General features: G+C 45.9%; 1 protein-coding gene across 1 annotated transcript in view; it reads left to right on the top strand.

Annotated features, from left to right (window-relative positions):
• The window catches only part of LOC311240534 (myosin-14-like), a gene marked incomplete at both ends in the record, with an annotated part of 182,806 nt that overhangs the window by 116,658 nt on the left and 38,723 nt on the right, over positions 1 to 27,425 (top strand). Inside the window, 7 exons of the mRNA XM_084329113.1 lie at positions 1,507 to 1,630; positions 5,934 to 6,105; positions 12,316 to 12,528; positions 13,182 to 13,326; positions 15,712 to 15,918; positions 16,362 to 16,466; positions 19,302 to 19,454. Coding sequence (XP_084185239.1) covers positions 1,507 to 1,630; positions 5,934 to 6,105; positions 12,316 to 12,528; positions 13,182 to 13,326; positions 15,712 to 15,918; positions 16,362 to 16,466; positions 19,302 to 19,454 — 1,119 coding nt within the window. The remainder of the gene's footprint in view (positions 1 to 1,506; positions 1,631 to 5,933; positions 6,106 to 12,315; positions 12,529 to 13,181; positions 13,327 to 15,711; positions 15,919 to 16,361; positions 16,467 to 19,301; positions 19,455 to 27,425) is intronic.

Here is a 27,425-nt window from a genome sequence, read left to right as displayed (position 1 = left end):
TGTAGTGGGTGCTACAGTGTGTTTGTTTAAAGTGAGTGTGTGCGTGTGGATGTGTGTGCTATGTGTGTTTGGTGGTTGTTGTTGTGTAGTGTTCATTCATTGTTCGTTTAGCAGCCTGATGGCCTGGGGATAGAAGCTACTTCTGAGTCTTTCTGTGCTCGCCTTGAGACTCCTGTATCGCTTGCCTGACGGCAGCAGTTCAAAGAGGCAGTTGTTCGGGTGGCTCGAGTCCTTAATAATTCTCTTAGCCTTCCCCTTGCAACGCTTGTAGTAAATGTTCTGGAGGGTGGGGAGCCCCCCTCCGATTGTGCGTTCGGCTGAACGTGTCACTCTTTGTAGTCTGCTTTGGTCTTTTGCAGTGCTATTCCCAAACCAGGAGGTGATGTTGCCGGTCAAGATGCTCTCTATTGTACATGAGTAGAAGTTCTTAAGGATCTTCTGGCTGACTTGGAACTTCCTTAGGCGCCTGAGGAAGTAGAGGCGTTGTCGTGCCTTCTTCACCACACTGTTAATGTGTATGGTCCATTTCAAGTCCTCGGATATTTGGGCTCCGAGGTACTTGAAGCTGTTGACTCTCTCAACCGGTGCCCCGTCGATGCTGAGGGGGCTGTAGTCCTTGACCCCCGACCTCCTGAAGTCCACAATCATCTCCTTTGTTTTGCTGACGTTCAGGGAGAGGCTGTTTTCCTGGCACCATCCCGCCAGGACCTTGACCTCTTCCAGGTAGGCCCTCTCGTCGTTGGCAGAGATCAGGCCCACCACCACTGTGTCGTCAGCAAATTTGACGATTGTATTGCTACTCCGCTGAGCCACACAGTCGTGTGTGTACAGGGAGTAGAGGAGGGGACTCAGAACACAGCCCTGGGGGGCCCCTATGTTGAGGGTGATGGATGAGGAGGTGCAGTTGCCTGCTCTCACCACCTGGGGTCTGCCAGTCAGGAAGTCCAAGACCCACTGGCAGAGGTCATAGCCCAAGCCCAGGTCCCTGAGCTTGGCTATGAGTATGGAGGGGACTATGGTATTGAATGCCGAGCTGTAGTCGATGAATAGCATTCTCACATAGTTCCCCTGCCTCTTGTCCAGGTGTGATGCTGCTGTGTGCAGCACATGGGATATGGCGTCCTCCGTGGACCTGTTGGGGCGGTATGCAAATTGCAGGGGGTCCATGTTGATGGGGAGGGAGGAGCAGATGTAGCCCTTTACTAGCTTCTCAAAGCACTTCATGGCTATGGAGGTGAGAGCTACAGTTTATATTATATTGGATGCTGCTATGCTCGAGGAACCACAACGAAGTGAATTTCACTCTTTTTTTGCTGTAAGGTACTGAATGACAATAAAGGAATCTGAATCTGAATATTGTTATCTGTAAATATTGGCCATATCAGCCATAACAGCCATAACTGAAAACGTATTATCGGTATTTGCCAACATTTTCATATCAGTGCATCCCTAATTCAAATGTCTCTTTTACTTTTCATCTCCTGCTGGTCCTCGCCGCGTTGCCAGGAGCGGAAGCTTCTAGAAGAGAGGATGGCTGACGTGAGTTCCAACTTGGTAGAGGAAGAGGAGAAGTCCAAGAACCTGACCAAGCTGAAGAACAAACACGAGTCCATGATCTCTGACCTGGAGGGTCAGTCAGTGCCGCTCACCTGATCTCAGCTCACCTCTCACCCCTGACCTTTCACTCCTTACTCCTCTGACAACACCTGATTGGTCGATGAGGACCGGGCTTTCACCACCACAACTCCACTGATGAGCTCATTGATCATGAAACATATTGTTTTATTATTTGTCAATAGAACCAATAGGGTTCCTGCTGGGTATTAAAAAGTCTTAAATTTAATAATCAGAATTTTAGGCCTTAAAAAGGTCTTAAATAGGATTTTGATAGGTCTTCAAAATTGATTGGATTAGGAAGTTAATTCTATGTTGCGATAACATCTCTCTATCTCGTTTAAATGTGTGTGGGGTAGATGTCGTTGTGGCTGCAACATAAGCAGTATGGTAATAGCCTCATCAGTTCCCACCCAACTATTCATATGGAATAACTTCTTTCATAACAATTTTCCTTCATAATGTTTTTTCAGAATGACTGTGAAACAGGCATTTAATTATATTCAAAGTGGTCTAAAAAAGTCTTACATTTCGCAAGAACCCTGATAGAACAAAACGTATTAACTAGGGATGCAGAAAATAACACTTGTCCCTTGCCGATACCGATTATTTAATATTCTTCAATATTTAATACTTCTAATAATAATAATAATGACTTGGATTTATATAGCGCTCTTCATGAGACCCAGAGCGCTTCACAGAGTCCATTATTCGTTCATACACAGTCATACCGGTGGTGGTAAGCTACAATTGCAGCCAGAGCTGCCCTGAGGCAGACTCACGGAAGCGTGGCGAATAATCATCGCCTACGGCCCCTCCGACCACCACCAACATTCATTCACATGCATACACATTCATACGAGGCAAGTAGGTTAAGTGTCTTGCCCAAGGACACAACGGCAGTGGGATGGACATGGGCTTGAGCGGGATTCGAACCACCAACCCTTCGATCATTGGACGACCCGCTCTACCCCTGAGCCACGCCGCCCCACTTCTGATTTTAAACCCTAGCTTTCTTACTTACCAATGATGATGTTGACTGGTAGAGTCCTTTTTCAGCACAATCCATGCTGTTCCTCATACCAGCTCCGGCTAGTTAGTCACAAACCAATGCAAAGTCAAAGGGGTCGAGCTTGTGTCTGTACAAACCGTCTAAGGCACACTGACATTTACTCCACAGTGTCACACAAAGTAGATGAGTCTGGTATCGGATACAGATATCCTATTTGAGTCTGGTATCGGATACAGATATCTTATTTGAGTCTGTTATCAGATACAGATATCCTATTTGAGTCTGTTATCAGATACAGATACCTATTTGAGTCTGTTATCAGATACAGCTATCTTATTTGAGTCTGGTATCAGATACTGTAACTGAGGGGTTACAAATCCCTGACTGTATTAAAGATTGTGATAGATTAAACCACTGCTAGTTATGTACTTTAATTACTGGCCAGACAGTACATCGAATATAGATGGTGAACACTCACAAGAACACGGCATTGACAAATAAATAGTATTTGAGGGTATTTTATTATTATGCAACATTAGGTTACAGAATGAGAATTAGGGTCGCGCTTGTATGGCGTAGAATATGCGTAAAGTCAGTCAGCAGCATGAGTCACTGGGAATAGCAGGATTCCTACGATGGGTCTAAGTTGACGCCACCTGTCGTATAATAGCAACTATATAAGGCAACGCTGGTACCGCCTGGAGACAATGGGTTCCCTCCGGGGTGTAAGGCCTGGAGGGTAGAGGAATGTTCGGATACTCAGTCTGATTCAATGAAGAATAAAGAGACTCCACGTACAGGAGTCGGTCCTTGTAAATCCAACGATCAGCAGCAAAGCAATAATTGTAATCCAAATGCTCGATAGCACTGATGACAGCTAGCCAGCCTCTGTCCATGAGGCCAGCCCGAGTTGTAATCCTCACGAGGTTGAATCCCACACAAAATCAACGAGGCTCTTCTCCGGGTAACACGTTCCAAATCAATATAATCCAACCAGTAATGGTTCTGCAATCGCAGACGCTGGTTCTCCTGTGCACATGTCCAATGGTTCTCCGACTAGGCCTCCTCGGGTGCGGGCGACGTATTTAGGCCAAACACCCTGGCTAAGGTACACTAGCTAAAACACGACGAACCGCTGGGTAATGCTACACACGAACGAACTGTGGTTGCACGATATACAATAAATGAACGACTATTTACTTCACATTAGATTAGGTCGAACTTGACGTTACTGCATTAAACTCTGACACTTTACTATTCTATTCGCACATGTTCTCAACGCACGAGTGCTCAATTTACACGATGAACTACGTTGGCTTGTTTAGATGGACAAGCAGGTGATCTACTGCTGTGCGCACCTTGCGCTGTATATATACTTAAGTGATTATCTAGTCCCAAACCGCAGTCCTTGTCTGGGATCAATACGCTGTCTCCGGGCATGTTCTGACATGCCTGAACTTGTCTTTGAACCTGACGTTGGGGGCTTGCGAGGTGGCGCCTAGGGCGCTGTCCAATAAGGAGAGCGAATATTACTCTGGTTTGAACGCAGGTAAAGGGATATTCCGTGTATATATAAATAATATACAAAGTATATCAAACAATAAAGGTAGATTCTCAGTTTTAATCTGGCCCTTCACAACAGCCGCCTCCTAATTAGTCCGCACCTAATTAGTTAAGGGAGACAGATTAATAGTCCAGTCAACTGCTCAATGTCTGTTGTGAGGAGTAGGGCAATCTACAAAGTCAGTGGGTCATGATCGTCATCAGGGGAGTCAGGGAGCCTCGGCAACTCTATCAGCCTCGCCACGGGTCGGGTGTAGGTCCGCCCTTGGACAATAACTTCTGCCGCTCTGACCTTTCCGTCGGCACCAGTGATCACCTTGCTTACGCGGCCGGCCGGCCACATAGCTCGGGGTAGTGACTGGTCTATGATCATAATGACTGTGTCCACTTGTAAGTTGTCTCTGTCCTTTACCCACTTCTGACGGGTTTGGAGAGACGGTAGGTAGTGGAGGAGGAAACTGTTCCAAAACTGGTCAGCCAATATTTGACTGTACCTCCACATTCTTCGGCCGTTCGCTTCTTCAGGTCTGTACACCGTCTGTGGAAGCGCAGGGTCCAGCCGCCCCATCAAGAGAGTGTTGGGGGTGACTGGGTCGACATCTGCTACATCACTTGAGACGTAACCGAGGGGCTTTGAGTTCAATACTCCCTCGATCTCCGTGAGGACTGTCGTGAGGACTTTTTCCGCCACGGTCTGGGCCCCAAGCACGGCGTACAGAGCTGTCTTTATGGAACGTACCTCTCTTTCCCAGGTTCCCCCGAAGTGAGGGGCGTTCGGGGGGTTAAACTGGAATTCGATCTGATAGGGAGCGAGGTGGGTCTTAAGTTCTGGGCCCATGGCTTGGAAGCTCTCTCTCAGCTCTCTTTCAGTGAGGCGACAGTGGCTCAGGAGGTAGAGCAGTCGTCTGGCAATCCGGAGGTTCCCGGTTCGGTTCCCGGTTCGATTCCCGCTCCTCCCGGGCAGCGTGTCGATGTGTCCTTGAGCAAGACACTTAACCCCTAATTGCTCCCAATGAGCAGGTTGGCACCTTGCATGGTTGCCTCCGCCATCGGTGTGTGAATGTGTGAGTGAATGGGTAAAATGTCAGGAACAAATTGTAAAGCGCTTTGGCGTAGATTCTCAGTTTTAATCTGGCCCTTCACAACAGATACAGATATCCTATTTGAGTCTGTTATCAGATACAGATATCTTATTTGAGCCTGGTATCGGATACAGATATCTTATTTGAGTCTGCCCTGGTATCAGATACAGATATCTTATTTGAGCCTGGTATCAGATACAGATATCTTATTTGAGTCTGGTATCGGATACAGATATCTTATTTGAGCCTGGTATCAGATACAGATATCTTATTTGAGTCTGGTATCAGATACAGATATCCTATTTGAGTTTGGTATCAACCCGATATCATTAGAGTGCATCCCTGGATATACATTAACACAAAATCCTTATATCATGACAATAAGAACAACATATATGTTTATACTGAGTCTTTTTTTTAAGAGTATTCACAGTGTAGTGTCTCTCCCCAAGTGTCCAGTACATCTAAAAGACTCTATTCACAACATAATGTCTCTCTACAAGTGTCCAGTACATTTCAAAGAGTATATTCTTAGTGTAGTGTGTCTCCAAGTGTCCAGTACATTTCAAAAAGTCTATTCCCTGTGGAGCGGCTCTCTCTATTATGTCCAGTGTGTGTAAAAAAGTCTCTTCACAGCAGAGCGTCTTTTTCTCTCTCTCCAGTGCGCCTGAAGAAGGAGGAGAAAGGTCGTCAGGACATGGAGAAAGCCAAGAGGAAGTTGGAGGGAGAGCTAGCGGAGCTCCATGAGCAGCAAGCCGACCTGCTGGCCCAGCTAGCCGATCTCCGAGCCCAACTGGCTGCCAAGGAGGAGGAACTCCAAGCCACCCTGGTCCGGTAAGCAGCTCACAGCACACCACCAGAACCTCCAGCTGTACGCTGACTCTTGAATTCAGTAACCAACATTGGACCTCATTCTCGAACATGTTCGTAAGTATCTTTGTAACTATCTTCGTAAAAAGTTTGTACTAACAAATTACTGAACGCATGAAACGGGTCTTCGTAGGTGGCCAAAATCATTGCAGCTGGGTTCCCATTAACGAAAAACGTCACTCATTCTTAAACTGGAAGCTCATTCTCGTACACCCTCATTTGCATACAGGAACGCCCCGCCCGCTCCTTATAAGGAGATGCTATCCATTGCTTCTGCCTCGCGTTGACCCTTATGGGGGAACTATTCAACATGGTAGCGCGAAAGCAATTTGTGACTGATCAAAATGAGATTAGATTCAAATGTATTGTCATTATACAGCACAAGTACAATACAACAAAAATAAGTTGGCATCCAACCAGAGTGCAAATGTAACAGTAAAGTGTAATAGTAACATACAATGCACAGGTGATTCAACTGGTTAAAGGCTTAATTTCGGATAAATCATGGTGATTGCATTCACATCGATTCTACAGACATCCTCGGAATTAAATAATTATAATAATAATAAATACGACAATATTTGTATCATTAACAATTACGTTTTACATTTATAGTCATGACTCAACGAACCAATAAATAAAAAAGAACTAAACCCAATCGCACGGATGTAGCTATAGTGGAATAGACTGTATTAATATTCCATGTCTTGTTCTTTATGATATTATTTATTGTTGGTTTTATTTATTTCTTATTGCTTAGTGCGCACATCTAAGAGCCAGTGGAGAAACGGCTTGGTGATGATGCATGAGGAAGATGCCATCTTTATGCTGATGACACTATTGTGTATTGTATTCCTGATTCTGTACAACTAGCCATTGAGAACCTGCAACGAAAGGTTATGTCTATAACCTAGTTATATGAGTACTGGCTGAGCGTCTCGCTCTTCGCCATACTGAGATATACCTCATCTCCAGTACCTACTGTACTTCATTAACGAAAACAATGTACCCATGCACTTGACCAGGCCCCGCCCCTAGTGTCCCCTATAAGACACCGGACATGGTCACACTCGCCCTTCCTCGGGAAAAGTTTTCCATCATAGAAAAACCCAACCAAGGGACCTCAGGGTGCGCTAAGAGCGAGACGCTCAGCCAGTACTCATATAACTAGGTTATAGACATAACCGTTCGTTATATATTCGTACTGGCCTTGCGTCTCGCTCTTCGCCATACTGAGATATGGGGCAGAGCAGACGCGTGGCCCGACAAATGTACCCCCTGAGGACCCGCAAGCCCTACCACCAGGGGGGAGCGGAGTCCCGTCCACCCGCCCTTCCTAGTGAAGAGGGTGCAGCAGTCAACTCCACCAAAGTGCGAAAAAGTGGGAACTAGAGACCCCTAAAAACGCACAGCACAGGCGGAACCACACACCCACACACCCCTGCTAACCCACCGAAGGGCGGGACGCAGGGGAGGTCCCAGACCTCAGAACCGCCTGGGAGACAGAACCCCCAGTCATGTCCATGAGGTAAAACCTAACGAAGGGACCCGGGGAGGACCAGGAGGCTGCAGCACAGATGTCCACTAACAAGGCGGCAGAGGCCGCCACCCCACGAGTGGAGTGCGCCCTGACACCCCCAGGGGGGGCCAGCCCAGCCAATGTGTAGCAAAGGACAATGCCCTCGCACAACCAATGTGACAGGCGCTGTTTGGACAGTGCCTTACCAGCACGAGAGCCACCGTAACAAACAAAGAGCTGATCGGTAGCCCTGAGGTCCTGAGTCCGGCTGAGGTAAACCCCCAAAGCCCGGACTGGACATGACAGGTGAAGGCTCGCCTCTAACTCACCAGCGTGAGGAGGTGGATGAAACGCCTGAACCACAATATCCCTGGAGCGAAAAGAGCTCCGGATATTTTTTGGCACGAAGACTAGATTAGGCCTCAGAGTCGCACCGCTATTGACACAAATAGACAAGCACTCAGGCCGCACAGATAGAGCACAAAGCTCACCCACGCGCTTAGCGGAGGTGATGGCCAGCAGGAATGCAGTCTTGAAAGGCAGCTGTTCCAAAGACGCCTGCTCAAGAGGCTCAAACGGGGCCTCAGACAACCGGCAGAGGACCAGTTGGAGGTCCCAACTCTGAGACAGAGAACGTTCCACCGGCTTAAGGCGCCGAGCGCCAAGCAGGAAACGCTTCACAAGAGGGTGGCTGAACAACGTAACACCCTCAAACCCCACATGACAAGAGGATATAGCCGCGGGATATACCCTCACCGTCGAAGCCGACAGTCTATCCAAAATAGACTGAAGGAAGGAAAGGACAGCGTCCAGGGGGCAGGACACTCCAAGCCCCCCACTCTACACCACTCTTGGAAAATACGCCACCTACCCGCGTAAACCGCGATAGTGGAGGGAGCATGCTCGTTCCGGATGGTGTCGACCACAGAAGGGTCCATCCCTTCCAGACTCACCCTCTCAACAGCCAAACCATCAGCGGCTGGCCCAGCACAGGGAACTGCCACAGAGACCCGTGCACCTGAGAGAGGGCCCGCGACAACCAAGGAACAGGCCACGGCGGGGCTATCAAGAGCTGGATCAGGACCGGGAACCACACAGCTGTGCCCCGGTCCGGTGCGATCAGGATCAAGGTCCTGCGCTCCCGACGTGTCCACACCAACAACTGACCTATCAGATGTATGGGGGGGAAAACGTACAGCATCCCGGGCGGCCACGGAATCGGTCCCAGACCTGCCCGACTATGTCCGGACGTAATCCCCACTCGTCAGGGTGAGGACCGCCCCGCGACATCACACCTGCACCCACATTCACCCTGCCGGGGATGTGGAGAGCCCTCAGGCTGCGCAGATGGAGAACGCCCATAGCCAGCCGACCGCTGTCCGGTGCAGACGGGGGGAGCGTACGATATACGACGCTGACGTCGTGTTGTCCGTCCTGATCAAAACACTGTTTGAGGACCAGAAGGACTGCCTTTAATTCCAACACATTGAATGTAGCACAGACCGGGCAGCATGGTCTTGCCAGCTGCCCCCTACTGCGTTGGCCCGACGCGCCCCCCCCCCCCCCCCCCCCAGTGAGGGAGGCGTCGGTGAAGACCGTGACGTGTGACAGCCTGCTGCCCATGGGGACCCAGAGGGCGAGGTCCCCCAGTACTGACATGGGAACCTTAGCCGCTTCCACTTGCCTCTCACCGGGTCTATTTCTATTTATTTAAATAGTATGATTTAGTTATATTATAATAAAATAGAAATTAGATAGTATATAGAAGTATAATACATTATATAAGTGTGTGTGTGTGGGGGTGTGTGTGTGTAAATGAATGAACCTAAATATGTAGTTTGACTGATAGATAGACAAAATGGGTTTATTTATGTTGATTTAATTTGGTTGTGTTGATGTTAAATTTTTATTTCTTTTTGCAAAATGGGTATATTCTGTTTGGTTTTACACAATATGTCTATCGGTGTGTTGTGTGTGTGTAGGGGCAGGTATATATAAGATTTTTTCTTCTTCCTGTTCCTTTCGGCTATGGTATTTTTGGTGAATTATATGAATATGTACTGTTGGACTGTGGTAATTCCATGTACGAATAAATAAATGATGATGATGATGATGATGATGATTTCCATACTGGAAAACCACCTCTGTATCCTCCTCATGAGGTGAAGAGGAGGCCAAGAGGGACCACGGAATGAGCAGATGCCATCATACCGAGCAGGCGCATCACGGACAGCGCCGTAACCGTCCTAGGACGGAACCTCCCGAGCGTGTCGATAACGCTCTGAGAGGGATGCCCATATAGACCTTGAGCTTAGAATAAGCCCAAGTACTCCACCCATTGACTGGGAAGAGGAGTACTCTACTTCCAGTCTACAGCAAACCCCAGGCTGGTGAGGAATTCCACCACCTGCCTGGTATGAGACCTGATGATCTACCTTGACCGCCAAGGACCAGAACATCGTCCAGGGCAGAATACACTTCGTAACCCCTGACGATGCAGAGGCCCCAGTGCGGTCTCCACGCACTTGGTGACGATGCGGGGAGCCAGAGAATAGCCGAACGGCAGCCTCTGGTACTCATACTCTAAACCCTGCAAAGGAAGCGTAGGTAAGCCCTAGGATGGAAGATGAAGCGAAACGTGGGGCCGCTTGCGCTTCATTGAAGACACGCGACCCGCAACCAAAGGAAACAAATCAGAGCCCTTATCCCGCTGGTGTTGGGGGGGGGAGTGACCGGAGAGCGAGCTGCACACAGCTAGACGGCGACGGTTTTTTAGGGCGTGCTCATCTAATGTAGCCGATCCCTCGGCCGCCAAGGCTGTCGGCCTTGCGGTCACCTGTTGGGTGTGGGGCCTAGGTCAAATACTGCCCGCGCTCCTGCGGAAGACCAAAGTCCCTCTGCGGAGAGGGGAGCCCTGAGGAGGGAAAAAAACTTCTCACCCCCTCAAAGGGAGACGAATCCAACCAAGATGTCTGTAAACAAGCGTTGACAGCATCCTAGCCCTCCCTGCGGTTATAGCTTGTGGCTAGGTCAAAGCTAATAACGTCAAAACCTCATGCGATGTTTCGACGTCGGCTGGCCTTCAAGGCCCCGTCACCCGCCACCATTTTTTACAGAAAAAACAGCAATTCGAACAAAGTTACTAATCGCTGCTAATTCTATACCATGGCGGTATAGGCTTAACAGCCCACCAGCCACCCGCCGGACCGACTCACCTCATGGCGTCGGCCGGGCGGGGCACTGTTCCAACATGCCAGAGGCAAAGGACTGATGCCACCTGCTTCACAAGCACGGAGCACCAGTGGTGGTTGCAACCCCCATGAAGGGGTTAATGAATAAATTAACTAAAACTCCACCAACACACTGCAGAATGGGCTAGCCCATACACACAACGTTAAGGGGATGCAGACCAGAGAAACACCAGTCCGGCACACCATTCATAAATTCACAAAAAGCACACCAGCCCTAGGCCTCAGCCCATTCACCCATGAAAAAGGTAAACAAGCCCCCATCAACACTCCCAACAGTAGACACCGATTGACCGTCAGCATGAATGGTTAAGAGGAGGGAAGACCTTTTTTTAAAAGACAGCCCTCAGCGGGGAATCAAACAGAACAGTAACCCAGCATCGTAGCATAGCATTAGCCGCGCGCTCCAGGATAACCGGGAAAACGACAACGTTTACCCAGATATCTTGCCCCTTGCGCCAATACACAACTCGGTTGTCTCACGGGACAACAAGCAGCATCACTAACGCCAGCATTGTTATGTCTAGTGGCGCAGACCTTACCTGGGCGTGACCTAGCCACGACAGCTAGCCGCCGTGCGACGTCCCTCAATCCGCTGTCAGAAGACTAGGAAACCCCAGGACAGGGCTGACGCGCCGTTGGAACGTGCCGAGAACATTCCAGGGGCTGGCAAATCTCCAGCGAAAACCCAACATTGTTCAATTGCATCAACAGCTAGTTCATGGAACTAGCACGTCCATGATGGAAAACGAAAAAGAGGAAGGGCTAGTGTGACCATGTCCGGTGTCTTATAGGGGACACTAGGGGCGGGGCCTGGTCAAGTGCATGGGTGCATTTTTTCGTTAATGAAGTACAGTAGGTACTGGAGATGAGGTATATCTCAGTATGACGAAGAGCGAGACGCGAGGCCAGTACGAATATATAACTTTCCTTTAATGCTCTTCAGGATGCTGTTATTAATCTCAAACTGGTACTTAATGCAAATAAAACAAAATGTATGCTGTTTACTAGAACCAGAGATATTGATTATAATAGTGTACATATATCCACTGCGAATTGTTCTAACATTAATGAGAGTTACTGAATATAAATATTTTGGCATCTGGCTTGATGAGAAATTTACATTTAAATACCAAATAGGCAATCTTGTCAGCAAACTGTGACAAATAATTGGCTTATTTGACAGAAACAGAATCAGGAAAGAGGATTGTTGAAGCTAAGTTTTCCTATCCATGTTGGATTATGGGGATGTAATGTATAGAAATGCTGCTCCTTCTACTCTTAAACCCCTAGACTCTGTCTATCATTCCGCTATGGTATTATTCACCACTGTGTCCTGTATGATGAGGTGAGAACTATATAATCAGCGGTATTCTTGGAACATCTCTCTCTCTCTCTCTCCTATAGGCTTGAAGAGGAGTGTGGCCAGCGTGCGTCAGTGGTGAAGCGTGTTCGGGAGCTGGAGGCCCTGCTGCAGGAGCTCCAGGAAGATCTGGAGGTAGAGAGGACGATGCGGGGGAAGGCAGAGGCGGCACGCAGGGACCTGGGAGAGGAACTCAACGCCCTGCACACTGAGCTGGAGGACACCCTGGACACCACAGCCGCGCAGCAGGAGCTAAGGTGAGGAGTAGGGGTTGATACTTTTAACACATTCTACCAATGGAACATAGAATGTAACATGTAATGCAGTTGGTACCACCTGTACCACCCGTATCGTTACTTATGTGCCTTCTTTGCCGTGGAAATGGCAGACATTCAAAGTCATAACTTGCGCAACATGTCCTCTAACTAGTGCGCAATGAATTACGTTCAAAATATAAATAACTTATCTTAAACCACTGTTTGTGATTCTGCCTAAAGCCAGGACTCGACAGTGCGCTTTACTCACACTTCTTTAATAACTGCAACAGTGAGGAATGGAAGGGGCTGAGCCCGATAGCTCTCTCTCTCTCTCTCTCTGTCTCTCTCTCTCTCTCTCTCTCTCTCTCTCTCTCTCTCTCTCTCTCTCTCTCTCCCTCTCTCTCTCTGTACGTTCAATGATTTTAAGTATCTGGATTTCCAAACGAAAGATTTTACATTCTGCTACACATGTCTACACATTCACACTTGGGAGCTGCTCAGTACAACCGTATTCTGAGCAGAAGCACTGGAGCACTTAAAGTAGGGTTTAATTTCTGTACGAGAAGTAGGTATTGTGAGAACCATAAAATAAACATACCTCAATCTCATCCAACTATGATCTGGTTGTATTGAGGTTTGCATGTTATTTGCAGGGCCAAGCGTGAGCAGGAGGTGGCCATGCTGAAGAAGGCCATGGAGGAGGAGGGGAGGAACCACGAGGCCCAGGTCCAGGACATGAGACAAAAACACAGTCGTGCTGTAGAGGAGCTCACTGAACAGTTGGAGCAGACCAAGAGGGTGAATGAATGATGAATGAATGAATGAATGAAAACTTTATTTAACAGATTGCAGAATGGGTACAATACAGTACGGCTCAATACACACAATTGTTAAGGTGATGCAGACCTGAGAAAGACATTTGTCTTGTTTCCATCAGGGTCCCCCATTTTCAATTCATATAGACATTTATGACATACACAACATACATGACATTTATGGCATAGGGACATATAGGTATTTAGTACTGATACATTTGTGACATAAACGGTATTCAAATATACAGTACTGTTACCCCTAGATCCTGACAGAGTATATACATATGATGGGGAGGGGACTGTACATTAGGAGGGGGTGGGTGCGTGGGAGAGAAATATACATACGGCGGGGAGGGAATATATACATGCGGTGGGGAGGAGACTGTCTATTAGGAGGTGGTGGGGGTTTTGGGCATTTACGGTGGCCAGTTTCGAATTGCAGCCTCCCGTAGGTAATCTTTAAGAGCGGTTTTGAATGTGGGTAGGGATTCACATTCCTTTACAGCTTTGGGTAGGGCGTTCCACATTGATGTGGCATAATTGCGAAACGTGTTTAGTCCCTTGTTTGAGCCGAATCTGGGTTTAACATGATTTGTTGAGCTTCCTCTGGTGTAGTGGTTGTGGTATTCACTGACCTTTGGGAAGTATTTTGACATGTACATGGGTACCTTAGTCGTATAGTGTATCTTGTAGACCAGGCCCATTGCAAGTTGCTGTACTCTGTCGTCTACTCTAAGCCATCCTAGGTTGTCAAAGTGGGCAGGGGTGAGGTGGGTTCTGGGGGTAAGGTCAAGTAGTAGTCTGACCAGTTTGTTTTGTGATGTTTGTAATTTTGTTTTAACCTGTTCCACCCCAGGTGAAAATCTGCATAAAATGTATACCTAGGTAAATGGAATATTGCTCCACTTCTACAAGGGCTATTTGCATATTCTTGGTATCTAGGAACATCTATGGACCTCAATGAATGTATTCTCAGTGTCAGAAATATTGTGTCTATTACTAGGCTTGCTTAAATTGTGATGAAACAAAGGAAAATATGAATTATGATTTTTCTTTTCATCTTTGACAGTGAATAAAACCATGATAATAATGACCAAACTTAAAAAACTGCTACTGAGCTCATTCAGTACCCTCTTGAGATCATGTGTACAAAAGATCTAAGGAAATTAATAAAGGGAAGATGATCAAACTGAAGGTTCTGTATATACAGTACTGAATTCTCCCATCCGGACCAATGCAATTTGAAATATTATTATAGAATATAGAATATATGCTTATACATTACCTTATTATAGCCAATTCGCACATTTATATATGTAATCATATAGTATCTTTCAAATGGCCGAGTTCAATTTGGATATAGTATCACCAGGCGTGCATAATAACAGATACTGATATTTACTGTAATCGACTGTACTATTTTATTTACCCCACAGTGTAACCATTTTGAAACTAATTTCAGATCTAATTCTTCCTACATGGTAACAATAGTGTGGGGAAACTGACTGTGTTTCAATATATTTTTCAAAAACGTTACCTTTTGTAGCTTATTATCGCGAATCATAACAATTATTGACATAATTCATTCAGAACACTAAACTTTGAACCCCCATAGAACTTGCCAGGAAGTGTAGATCGGAGAAATTCCAACGCTGGCAGATAGCTAGCGATGTCCTCTACAAAATGGCCGCAAAAAGGCTTCAATTCCCATGGTTCAACATTTCCATTTCCGGTTCCGGGTCAAATTGGCGATCGCAAATAGAAAACTTAAAATGATATAAGTACACTTTTAACCTATGCGCCAGTTTTAAGGGTCAGTGGCATATCAGAAACCCTTGGTCCACTTCATCACACCCACTACTGTCTTCCACTGTAGAAACCCTTGGTCCACTTCATCACACCCACTACTGTCTTCCACTGTAGAAACCCTTGGTCCACTTCATCACACACACTACTGTCTTCCACTGTAGAAACCCTTGGTCCACTTCATCACACACACTACTGTCTTCCACTGTAGAAACCCTTGGTCCACTTCATCACACACACTACTGTCTTCCACTGTAGAAACCCTTGGTCTACTTCATCACACACACTACTGTCTTCCACTGTAGAAACCCTTGGTCCACTTCATCACACACACTACTGTCTTCCACTGTAGAAACCCTTGGTCCACTTCATCACACACACTACTGTTTTCCACTGTAGAAACCCTTGGTCCACTGCATCGTCAAAGGGTTTGATTGATGACTCAACTAATAATCAAATCCATTTAATCAAGAAAGATACTTGATATCTGGGGCCTAGAACCTTTAGGAGTCAAGTTCACTTGTGGATACATATTTCTAACTGGATACATATCTCTTTCCAGGTGAGGGCCGGTCTGGAGAAGGCCAAGCAGACCCTGGAGAAGGAGTTGTCAGACCTCGGCGCTGACCTGCGCTCCCTGGCCAGTGCCAGGCAGGAAGTGGAACACAAGAAGAAGAAGGTGGAGAGCCAACTGGCCGACCTGCACTCACGCTTCAACGACAGCGAGAGGCAGAGAGGAGAACTAGGGGAGCGCATCTCCAAGATGAGTGTGAGTAGAGAGGAAAACAACAACAACAATAAAACACAACATTACAATGTTACAAACAGCATTGACCAAAAAGGAGCAGGGAGAAGAAAATCTCCTGTCCCTTACTTACTTAAATGAACAATAGAAATGCAGTAGATGGTCAGTCAATTACTCTCATTATCACGAACATGACAATCGTTTTTATCACAATCTTTTCAAATAGTCTGTCAACATTCATGCCCAGTAGAGGAAGAACCCTCTTGAGTTTGGTGACCCCATGACATTTCCTTGCATTATGTCTAGTTTATATCTCCCCTCTCTTTCTCTCTCTCTCTTTTGCCACTCTTTATTGCCCTTTTGTTTTCCTCCATCTCTCTTCTCTCCCTTTTCTCTTTCTGTATCTCTCTGTCTCCCCCTGCTCTTTATTGCTCTTGCTTCTTCCTCCATCTCTCTCTCTCCACCAGTTGGAGTTGGACAGTGTGACAGGTCTGCTGAACGAGGCGGAGGGGAAGAACATTAAGTTGAGTAAAGATGTGTCTGGCCTGAGCTCCCAGCTCCAGGATGCCCAGGTGAGTTCCAGCAGCCATTTCCACCACCCTTAAATAGATAGTCTGTTTGATGTTTTCAGAGGAACAATGTTTTCAAACTTTATTATCTACAGATGGTAAGTTAGAGTATTATGTTCATTCATTGTTAAAGACAGTAGAGTGAGTACTTTCTTGTGATGTATCACATTCACACTCCAAGTGATTTGGATTGATTTTAAAACTACAAATACTGTACATGGGCTGTCCAGAATATTTCTCTTAATTAAAAACTGACTTAGGCCTATAGGTTCTTCTGTGCAAGTGTTCAATGATCGAAATCACATAAACATTTGTTATTAAAATGACCAAGGGTCACACAAAAAGTCACACTTAAAGGGATAGTTCTGGATATTGGAGCCCTAGCCCTATTCGCTACTTACCAATTGTGTTGTTGATCAGTAGAGTCCTTTCTCAGCACAATCCATGCTGTTCCTTATATTAGCTCTGGCTAGTTAGCCACAAACCAATGCAAAGTCAATGAGGTCAGGCTCCTGTTTGTATAGGCAGACTGAAGACATCTTTGGTGAGTAGAAAATAGTGCTAGGGTTCCAAAAATCGAAACTATTCAAGTCAGACTTTTTCCATTGTGGTCCTTGATCTTAACACTTTGAGTGCCAGCAGGGGGCGCACGATTTATCGCTTGAATGCCAGCCGTTTGAGACTGATTTTCTGATATTTCATGATTTTCGTGGAGCTATTTCTATGTTCTATATTATGGCTATGTGTCTAATACACCCATCGCTTATCAATGACTTGCTTGCAGTCTATGTATGAAATGGATTGTTTTTTCATCTGTACATTTCCGTTTTTTTGGAAAGAAAAAAAAAATTCTGTGATAAATGCCCTTTAGTGGAATACACAAAACACGTAGTAATTTTTCGGCCTATTTATTAATCGTTTTCAAATAAACGCTAGATTATCGATAGTATATGTGTACTTATGCACACTAGAGAAACGGGCTGAAAAATCGATTATCTATTTCCTGCTCAGCACACACACACACACACACACACATACACACACACACACACACACACACACACACACACACACACACACACACACACACACACACACACACACACACACACACACACACATACACATATAGGGGACACATTGAGATATATGAAAAAAAAAATCTGATTACCCCAAGACTGGTAAAATAGATTCCTTACCTCACATCAGATGTTCTCCAAAAAGATTATTACAATTCCTGATCGCCATTCCAAATATCGATCGCGTTTATTGATCCAACGCTGGGTACTCTAAACACATAATCCACGCTGTTCTGAGTGTCTACAATGAATGGGATCGGCTCGGGTTACATGCCTGATAAGTCAAATGTGGATTCCAGAGTTTTCTTTTCTCATCCAGTCTTAGCTGCTTTATACTGGCTTCCTGTAACATTTAGAATTGACTTTAAGGTCCTTCTCCTTACATACAAAGCTCTAAATGGACAGGGACCTAGCTACATCGCCAACACTCTAATAAATTACAGGCCAGCAAGAACACTGCGGTCATCAGCTGCTGGACTACTAGAGGCTCCCAGAAACAGTCAAAAGAGGATCAGTAATGCAGCCTTTATCAACTATGCCCCAAAACTATGGAACAAACTACCCCAAAACATCAGGGAAGCCAACTCACTAGACATCTTCAAAAGACAGCTTAAAACCTATTTCTTTGCTCAGGAATTTAAATGACAATTCCTATCAGATTCATGTGTCGGTTCTATGACTGTGTGCCATTATTACTATCAAATGTAATAATTGTGGAATATTACTATAATGATGCACTGTAATTTTAAGAGCACTGCTCTGTTGATTCAAAATTGAACTATTTTATCACACTTTTTACTTCTTACTGATGCACTGCTCTGTTGTATGTTAAATACCCTGTTGTATGTCCGTTCTATTTTATAATTTTTAGACTATTTTTAAACCTAATCATTTTAAACTATTTTTATTATTTGTATTACTGAATGAAACTGTAAACAGAGAACCTATTGGGATGCTAGATCCTAATGTGAAACACTGTGATTTACCTTACATTGCTACCTCTCTATCTTTTTTATGCTCGCTTATGCCTGTATCTTTTACTGTTGTGAAGCATTTTGAACTGCAACTTCTGTATGAAAAGTGCTATACAAATAAAGTTATTATTATTATTATTATTATTATTATTATTATTATTATTATTATTATTATTATTATTATTATTATTATTATTATTATTATTATTATTATTATTATTATTATTATTATTATTATTATTATTATTATTATTATTATCCATTTCCATTGAGTCCAATCCAATGGATGCATTACCATCCGGGATACGATAGGGGGCGGTATTTTAGAGCTCAGAGCCAGTCCCAATGGTAACGTGAGGCTAGATTGATGAAAAATGAACTAATAAAACTAATAAAAGCAACTTCTCGTCATTGCCACTCAATGCATGGCATGAAATAACGAGATTTCTCGTGGCTGGCACTCAAAGTGTTAAACGGTTGTATCCCAGGGATCCCAATCTGGGAAACTGTTTGTTGTTAGCTACCACTTACTACAGAATTACATAATAATACAGTATATATTTATATTTTAGGTGGGGAGATAACAGTGTTAGAGTGAACCACGATAGTCATTTTCTCATTATTCTCTCATTGTGTTCTCATATTCTCTCATTATGCCTTCCTCCCCTCCTGTATCTACTCCCCCTGTCCATCTCATCCTCCTCCTCCTGCTCCTGCTCCTCCTCCTCTTCCTCCTCCTCCTGCTCCTCCTCCTCCTCCTCCTCCTCCTCCTCTTCCTCCTCCAGGAGCTGTTGTCGGAGGAGACACGTCAGAAGCTGAATCTGTCGGGGCGTCTGCGTCAGACAGAGGAGGACAGGGAGAGCCTGATGGAGCAGCTGGAGGAGGAGAGTGAGGTCAAGAGGGCCGTGGAGAGACAGGTGTCCAGCCTCAGCATGCAGGTCAGTGCTGTTACATACTCAGTAACACGACAGTGCTGTTACACACTCAGTAACATGTCAGTACTGTTACACACTCAGTAACATGTCAGTACTGTTACACACTCAGTAACACAACAGTGCTGTTACACACTCAGTAACATGTCAGTACTGTTACACACTCAGTAACACGGCAGTGCTGTTAAACACTCAGTAACATGTCAGTGCTGTTACACACTCAGTAACATGTCAGTGATTGGTTGTTACTGCCACTAAACAAACCACCAGGTGTTGATGGTCTTGACGGGAAACTTAAAAAAATGTGTCCCTGATCTAATTGCCCCTGCTATCTGTCATATTATAAATGAAGCCTTCACTTGTATCCGCAACAGTGGAAAACTGCTGAAGTGGATTCCCAAGCTGTTTCTGTTCTGCTCTTGTTCAGAACTGGGTTGCTTAGTACTCTGCGTTGTGATTCAATACTTTAAAGCTTTGGGAATCACTTCTACACTTCTCTACGGTGCAGGCAGACGGAATTAGGAGGAAAAAGGTTATATAACAGTTGTTTAATCAAAGTTATGAGTTGATACAAATTACAATAAAGAAATGCTATAGTTGTGATCACAAACCCTATGCCGTAAGTGATACAACCAGACTAAAGAAGAAAGCTAGTTGATAAGATTGTTGAAAGTCTTTGTTCTCTGCTTGATAACAAAGAGTTGGTTTTTCCCTCCAAAAAGTTCCTTTGTTTCTTGGCCGCCTGCTCCTTGTGGATGAGAGGGTAGAGGTCTTGTCCTGTGGTTCGGTTTTTCAGAGTCCTTTCCCCCCATCACACCCAGATCTTATAGCCAAGATCCAGTGTCTCGGAATGATGACATCACCACATTCTTTCCTCCAATGCCAGGCCGGCTAAGCTTACATTTGAATTTAGGGGTTTGGCTTAATAGGCCAACCCCCTTCACATAAACCCAGATCAAAGTTAAGATATATTTCTTTACCACAAAGTCTGCTGACTTTCAATAAATTGCTATCAAATCTAATCATTCTGTTAGCTTACATCAATATTTTATAAACTGAATAGAATATAACTGAATAACAGATCAAATTAGAACTGGATAGAATAGAATACAAATCAATACCATAGATCAAGAGGATAGAACAATCAATTAATCATATTGAACATAAATGAAAACAGAACAGACACATTAACTAATTACCTAATTTAAGTATGACCAAACCTAATTATATTTGAACTTACTTCAATGACTTCAGAATTCAAGATTATAAGTACAATATACCAGGAAATAGTTACAGCTTGTTTTGAGCTCAAATTAAGGATTTAAACATACATTTAGTTACAGCAATAGTGGTCTCCTCTGTGTGTGTGTGTGTGTGTGTGTGTGTGTGTGTATGTGTATGTGTGAATGTGTGTGTGTGTGTGTGTGTGTGTGACTATGTGTGTGGGTGTGTGTGTGTGTGTGTGACTATGTGTGTGTGTGTGTCTGTGTGTGTCACAGGAGACTTCCAGCGAGATAACATGTTTACGTGATCAGTTGGTCTTTTGTTCCTGATCTACAGAGCCCATTGTCTTAAACTCTTCCCAGGGCATGGCAGATGGCCCTTGGGTTCCTGTCGTAAATAGAATTATTTGACCACTCACTCCATATGTAAATCGACCTCTGTGTGCCCACAATGGCAATCAGTCTATGTAAACACACACACAATCTATGAATTATTGTTTGAGGGCCAAGTATTTCTACACATTAGTTTGATCATGAGATCTATGTTGGGAATTCTATGTTGGGAATTTACCACAGTTCCCCACTTGGATAGTTTACCTATCCTTAATATGTCAAACATAGATATCAATCTCTACACACTACTATCTAGATAATACTTAAAACATTTTAAATCATATTAGGATAAAATATATATGGTTTGCCACACTCAGATCCTAAAATTCAAATTAGCCATTTCAGTTTTTGTGATCGTGTGCACAGTCTTTAACAACCTGTTCTCGTACCAAGATCAATTTCCATTGGTTTCAACTGTGAGTTGTCAAATTCTGACTTGGAGCATTGAGGAGGGGGGTCTATGTTTTCTAGATTTGACCCAGCCTCCTCTTTATTGCTCAGCGCTGGTGCAGTTCACGCCTGCTGGGTGCAACTCCCCATTCTGGGAGGTGGAATTTTAGAAAGCAAATTGCCTTTCTCATCCCACCCCATTTTCTGTCGAGCACATCTTGACTCGTGTTGACCTCTATTAGGGGGTAGAGCCCCCTGCTGTATTGCTGGTTCAGTTGAACCCGGAGCTCTTTCCTCGGGTGTCGCTGTCACGGCTGTGAGGAGATCATCGCTGGCTGCTCAACCCCCGTTGACCCTCGGATTAGTGGAAGAGGTTTGTTTCTCCTCCCCTCCGCCTGGTCGTTGATAGGGGCGATAGCAGCTCCCCCCCTTCGCTTGTTGACCCCCTGGTCAATAGTTGAGGCCTTGCTTCTGTTGACAGCCGGAGTTGTTGCTGAGGCCTAGCCGCCTGTCTCCTCGTTGGTTGCCTGTCGTTTCCCTCTGAAGCCTCAAGACTTGGTCACTGCGTTGGCCGAGACTCTCCCGGCCCGAGAGGTAGGCGTCTCCTGGTTCTCCGCAGTGTTGTGGTTCCCCATGGAACCGCTGGGTAGACACTAGCCAGTGTCCTGGATCAACAGTACCGATGGAGTCCTCGGTCTTCCTTGTACCACACTCTGATGACTGCTGATTCCCCAATCTCCCATCCTTATCCTGCAGTGAATATATATCGCTTCGGGGGACAGTGCAGGTCACTTCTACCACAACAATTGATTGAGAATCCATACTTTTCCTCCCTCAGACTCTCTTTACTGGTCTGAGCTTTGACAACTTTCTTTTCCAAATCATTTATCTATATATTTCATGGCTTCTAGATCATTAAATTTCAAAATTCTGAAAAAATTCACATGGCTCTCATTATATTATGCTGTCAAAACCGTATACTCCTCCACTTCTCGATGTGGAATACACATTCAAACATCGTTACCTTCGTCCCTTGGACAGCTGTACCCCGGACCGGACGGTCAGCACTGACACCTCCACTCTCCCAGTAATCCTGTGTGTACGGCAACAAATCACAGACCGCCTTAAACACACATCGTTCACCCTCTCCGCCAGCCTTCATCAAGCCCACGGAGTCCCCCACAAGCCAATTATCAATTGCACATGTTCACACCCTACACAAGACTAATTTGGCCAATAGCGACCAAACCTATTGAGCTCCATTACTGTACAGAGAATCATGCTTCCCAACACTTTCACCAATCACGACACACCCCCAGCCCCTAAAACCGGGTATTCAATGGGCGGAGAACAAAAATCCATGACTAGCTCATGTCCCTTCACTTTGTTCCCAGTCCATTTTACAGACATATACTACCCAGTCCTGATGTGTCGAGATCACTCCCAGCTTGCCAGGTACCCTAAGATAGAAAGAAAGAAAACAGAAAACAAAACATACAAAGAAAAACCAATGCCAAACCAATTAAATGAAAAAATAAAACTAATTTTTAACCTATCATCTAGAGGCTTATGCACCCCTGTATTAACTAAGAAAGAAAAAGGGGAAATCAAATGAATAAACAAAATGAACGCTCCCGGCCTAAGTCAGGAATTGCTCGTAACACACTAGAAAAGAGAAGTAAAAATAAAAGTAAATACCGCTTATATCTATTGCTCATAACTGTTAATACCCGTCTATCAATACTATAAAAAACTAGAAACCCCTATGGGTCCTTTTAATTTCTTAATCATGCAGTCCACCCTTTGATCAATCTGATTGTTGACCAAGCATGGATAATTTACTGACCATCAGCTGCCGCAGTGTCACATCATCACACTGTCTAATATGGAATACCTAATATTAACTGTTTAACATAATTTGATCCTCTTGTTAGTCTGATTAGTTCATGCATTTGTCAGTTTGTCACGCATCCGTTTTTAGTAACTTTCATTCATAATCTAATCACCTAACCCCTCTATTTATTTATTTTTATTCTATTTTTATTCTAACCCGGAGCATATATTTTTTTATTTAACCTATTTCATCTGTACCCTAATCAGTTGTATATATTTTTATTCTGCCGGTGGCCTCTGCAGACATGACCTTTGAAAATGACCTTCCACTCCACAGCTCCAACAATACTGTGGCCTGTGACCGGATGACCCTGGGGTCATCGGGCCCAGAACCTGTCCTGGCGGTATGCCATCATTGCCATGGTTCCCTGGAGCCTGTTCGGAGGAGAAAGCCACGTACCCATTTGGTCCAGTCACAGTTCCTTGAGAGGGGCCCGTTGTTGGGAGGGGCCCGCCACCTGTTTCTGTACAAACACGCCCTGTTGTCTTATACGGCGTCGCCTCTTCCCCCATCTCAGTGCTGGCGGCTTGACTCCCCATTGCTGGGCTCCGCCTCTCATCTTGGCTTTGGTGCTGCGGGGGTCCTGGACAGGGGGAGTTTGCGGGCTGTGGACACTGACCTTGGTTTTGCCCACGTCCACCTCCTCTGTTCCCCCCTTGAGGACCCCCTGTTGTGGATAGATGGTCCCCCAGGACACATTCCCGTGCGATATGACCAGTCTCCCCACATCTCCAACACACCACCTTCCGCACCGGGAATCCATTCGGATTCCTGCCTCTGCCTCCACCTCTTCCTCGTGGTTGCCACCCGATTGCCCCTTTCGACCTTTGCTGTTGTTCTGGCGCAGGACCCCCTCGTGTTCCCACTAGAGCCCGTCTCTGGCCATCTGGTTCTCCATTGGAACCTGTCTCCCCTCCGGGCTGTGTGGACTGGATTAGGCCTTGGAGGTATTCCACTACCTGTCTAGCCTCGGCTAGCTGTTGTTCTAGAGGGAGGCACGTCTTCCCCTCTTCCCCCACCCTGGCCCTTGTTGACTGACTCCTAGTCATCGGGCCACATCCCTCAGTTTGGTACTGATGGTGGGGGTGGAGAAAACCTGGGCACGAGACACATGTGGGCTGTAGAAACTGTTCATGTAGTATCGCATACCTGTTGTCGGTCTCCGTACGACTAGCGTCAACTCCCTGGGACTGCTGCAACAACATCGCTCTCCTTTGTTGCTTCCTTTGACTCTTGGTTAACTGGCAGTCACCTGCAACGGACACTTCAGCGTGGATCGACTCTGGTAATACAGTTGTCTCTGGGTCGCTTGCTGCAACGACTCCCTGTGGCGGAGTAAAAGACATTATTTCCAGTCCCTCCGTCACACTGGACACTAGAGGGGAGTCAATCAAATTCCAGTCACTCAAGTTAACGTCACCATCCAATTCGGTCAATGTAATGTCTGCAGAGGTTATCGGCATTACCCCACTACCGGCATTATTTAATATCTTTGGCCATTTTTTCGTCACTTTTATTGTGACAACCTGTGTATTTTCCATTCTCACCTTTCTTCAAACACTCGTAACGTCACCGTTTGGAAAGCAAGTTTCTCTGTATTCAAACTATTTTTACCAAACTTGAGTTAATTTCACTCACACTTTTATATTGGTGTAAACAGGAATTGATAGCTCGCTGTGTGATACTATACCCCCTGACTGTCAACAGTCTCTTTGATTTCCCTGTTGGGGTTCGGAATTGTCAGTGCTAGCCATCCGTCCTGAAGCAGCTGTGAAGAGAGAAGAAAAAGCATACACTTAATTATCAGTGGCATTACCCGTTAACAAACCATCATTTATCTTTAAGCATGGAATGTCGGGCCTCTCCTATACTAAAATCACTTGAGAGCATTTGTGCAATTTTCGTTTTTGATTTATCAATGACACAGCCTTATTCTTTTTCAGTTGTCTCCATTGGAAAACCAGACTCTCAACCCTGTTGTCATGATCCTCCTTAATACAACTCCGGGGAACTTATTTTGCATCAGCCGTTTCCTTCTGTTGGTCAATCAGAAATGTGTTATTTACAGCCTATCATTTCTAAACATCTGTATTGGACATGGTAATTTTAGGTGAATCTCACTTTTACTCTAATTGTTCTTTGCAAATTACTATGTGTATGTGTAACTATATTTATTTCTGTCCGTGAAAGCCTAACAATGTATTCCGCTCATATTACATTATACATCTCAGTAACATACATATTTTCCATTCATAATTTCTCATGCAGTTACTATATCTCCCCCGTAACACCTAACCCCTTAGGTGTTAAATAACGCGCTCCTCACGAGAACAGAAATCAATTTCCAGTGCCTTATGTCACTGAAGTCCTCGTGCATTTAGAACAGTGTCACACAACCCGTTCATAACCACCGGCGCCGACACCATCCCCACATTAAAAATCCTGCCGACCAATGACATTCCACTGGCCAACTCGTCCTGTGGCCCACGGCATCACCCCCAGTTTCGAACCTGGGACGCGAAACCCCGGGCCCCCTACTCAAGGATATCCAAAGATCATACCACTCACAACCACTGCCAAACACATACCGCACCTCTGACACCACTCAACCACCGTAACCAGTCACCCAAATACCCACACACAATATAATTCGACGCGCGTAGCGTGGCAGCGAGCCTTCGACGAGTGCACGTATAGCGCACCCCCGTTAATGCGCGGTGGCAGACAGCGAGCCCACCCCCGCCACGCCGTTTAGCAGTCCCCGTACCCCTGTTAAAATGAAAAATGTGCGCAGTGTGGCAGCGAGCATCGACGAGTCGCACACAGCGCATCCCCGTCAAAGCGTGGAGGCAGACAGTGAGCCACGACGAACTGTCTACCCACACCCCCATCGCAGGCGCAGCCGAGCAGAGTAATTATGCTCAATACCACTGCCAGCACTAGAAATTCCCTAAAAATAACAATAAAACTGAATATGGAACAACAACATACACTAAACAAGTCCCAAACTCAACCTACTGCCTTTGAACCCTATAGTAAACAGCAATAAACAATATACCTAGCACCACACCGCGTTTGAAACCCCTAAAAAAACAACATATTTATACACAGGCCCAAACTAGGAGAGAAAGAGAGAGCGTCTCGGGGGGGCCGAGGGGGGGGGGGGGGAATATATGGAAGAGAGGCGGTGTGGGAATGAGGGGAGTGAGGGGGAGGGAGTGAGAGGGGGGGGGTAAGAGAGAGAGAGAGAGAGAGGGAAAGAGGGGGGGAGGTGAGAGGGAGAGGGAGAGAGGGGGGAGGTGAAAGGGAGAGGGAGGGTGAGAGAAGGAAAGAAAGAGAGGGGGGGGGTGAAAGAGAAAGAGAGAGAGAGGGAGGGGAGGTGAGAGGGAGAGGGAGAGAGGCGAAAAGGGAGAGGGAGGGAGGAGAGGGAAAGAAAGATAGGGGGGGGTGAAAGAGAAAGAGAAAGAGAGGGCGGGGAGGTGAGAGGGAGAGAGGGGGGGAGGTGAAAGGGAGAGGGAGAGAGGGGGGGAAGGCGAGAGGGAGAGAGGCGAAAGGGAGAGGGAGGGAGGAGGGAGGGAGGAGAGAGAGAAGGAAAGAAAGAGAGGGAGAGGGGGGAGGGCGAGAGAAGGAAAGAGAGAGAGGGATAGGGGGAAGGGCGAGAGAAGGAAAGCGAGCGAGAGAGGGGGAAGAGAAGGAAAGAAGGAGAGGGGGGGGGGGAGGAGAGAGAGAAAGAAAGAGAGAGAGGGAGAGGGGGGAGGGTGAGAGGGAGGGGGGGGGGAAGAGAGAAAGAAAGAGAGAGAGGGAGAGGGGGGAGGGTGAGAGAAGGAAAGAGAGAGAGGGAGGGGGGGAGAGAGAAAGAAAGAGAGAGAGGGAGAGGGGGGAGGGTGAGAGAAGGAAAGAGAGAGAGGGAGGGGGGGGGGGAGAGAAAAAAAGAGAGAGAGGGAGAGGGGGGAGGGTGAGAGAAGGAAAGAGAGAGAGGGAGGGGGGGGGGGAGAGAAAGAAAGAGAGAGAGGGAGAGGGGGGAGGGTGAGAGAAGGAAAGAGAGAGAGGGAGAGGGGGGAGGGTGAGAGAAGGAAA

This window comes from Notolepis coatsorum (assembly GCF_963971535.1).
Source record: "Notolepis coatsorum genome assembly, chromosome: 14".
Classification (NCBI taxonomy): domain Eukaryota; kingdom Metazoa; phylum Chordata; class Actinopteri; order Aulopiformes; family Paralepididae; genus Notolepis; species Notolepis coatsorum.
Note: the sequence above shows the minus strand (reverse complement) of the source record. Positions and strands in the feature narration are given on the sequence as shown.